This window comes from Myotis brandtii, unplaced genomic scaffold (assembly GCF_000412655.1).
Source record: "Myotis brandtii unplaced genomic scaffold, ASM41265v1 scaffold1877, whole genome shotgun sequence".
In the NCBI taxonomy this organism is placed as follows: Eukaryota; Metazoa; Chordata; class Mammalia; order Chiroptera; family Vespertilionidae; genus Myotis; species Myotis brandtii.
The window spans coordinates 6,743-7,323 of NW_005356971.1; the positions used below are offsets into that span (position 1 = coordinate 6,743).

The window sequence follows — 581 nt, forward strand, 5'->3', positions numbered from 1 at the left end:
GGCAAGATATATATATATATATATTTTTTTTTTTAAAGCTACTTTCTGCTATAAACTCCCAAAAGCCTGGACCATTCTCTGAGGGGTCCCTCTGGGTTATTTCAGATGGTACCAACCGAGCCATATAGCTTTCCATGTGTTGCCTTCCACCGGTGCCATTCTGCCTCTAAACTTCCATCAAGTTTTGGAGCAGCTGAAGCTACTCCTAAGTAAAGGGCAATCAAGAAGAATGAAGGATTCATGTTTCAAAACCTAGGGAGGGAAAAGAAAGTAGTATCTGATTACACCAATCCTCCTAGAAAGCCATCCTACCTTCTTGAGACGTTACAGCCACCGGGTGTAAAAATGAATGTATCCTCCCAAGTATGAATTTATCCCTCCCAAGGGCCGTGGAGGGAGGCTAAGCAGGTGGGTGGAGAAAAACAGCCCAGAGACCCCACTCCCGCACCGGGACGGGGACAGACTCTCCCGAGGCTCAGAGCACCGCTGGGGCGCGGGCTGGGGGGTGAGGCCCGCTCCCCGCTCCACACAAGCCCACCCACCGCTGCCACGAGCGCAGGGAGCCCCGCAGACGGAGGTCA

General features: G+C 51.8%; 1 protein-coding gene across 1 annotated transcript in view; it reads right to left on the reverse strand.

Annotated features, from left to right (window-relative positions):
• LOC102242045 (cathepsin L1) overlaps positions 1–242 on the reverse strand; it is a 4,429-nt gene extending 4,187 nt beyond the window's left edge. Inside the window, exon 1 of the mRNA XM_005864552.2 lies at positions 117–242. Within this exon, the coding sequence (XP_005864614.1) occupies positions 117–242 (126 nt within the window). The remainder of the gene's footprint in view (positions 1–116) is intronic.
• Between the last annotated feature and the right edge of the window lie 339 nt (positions 243–581).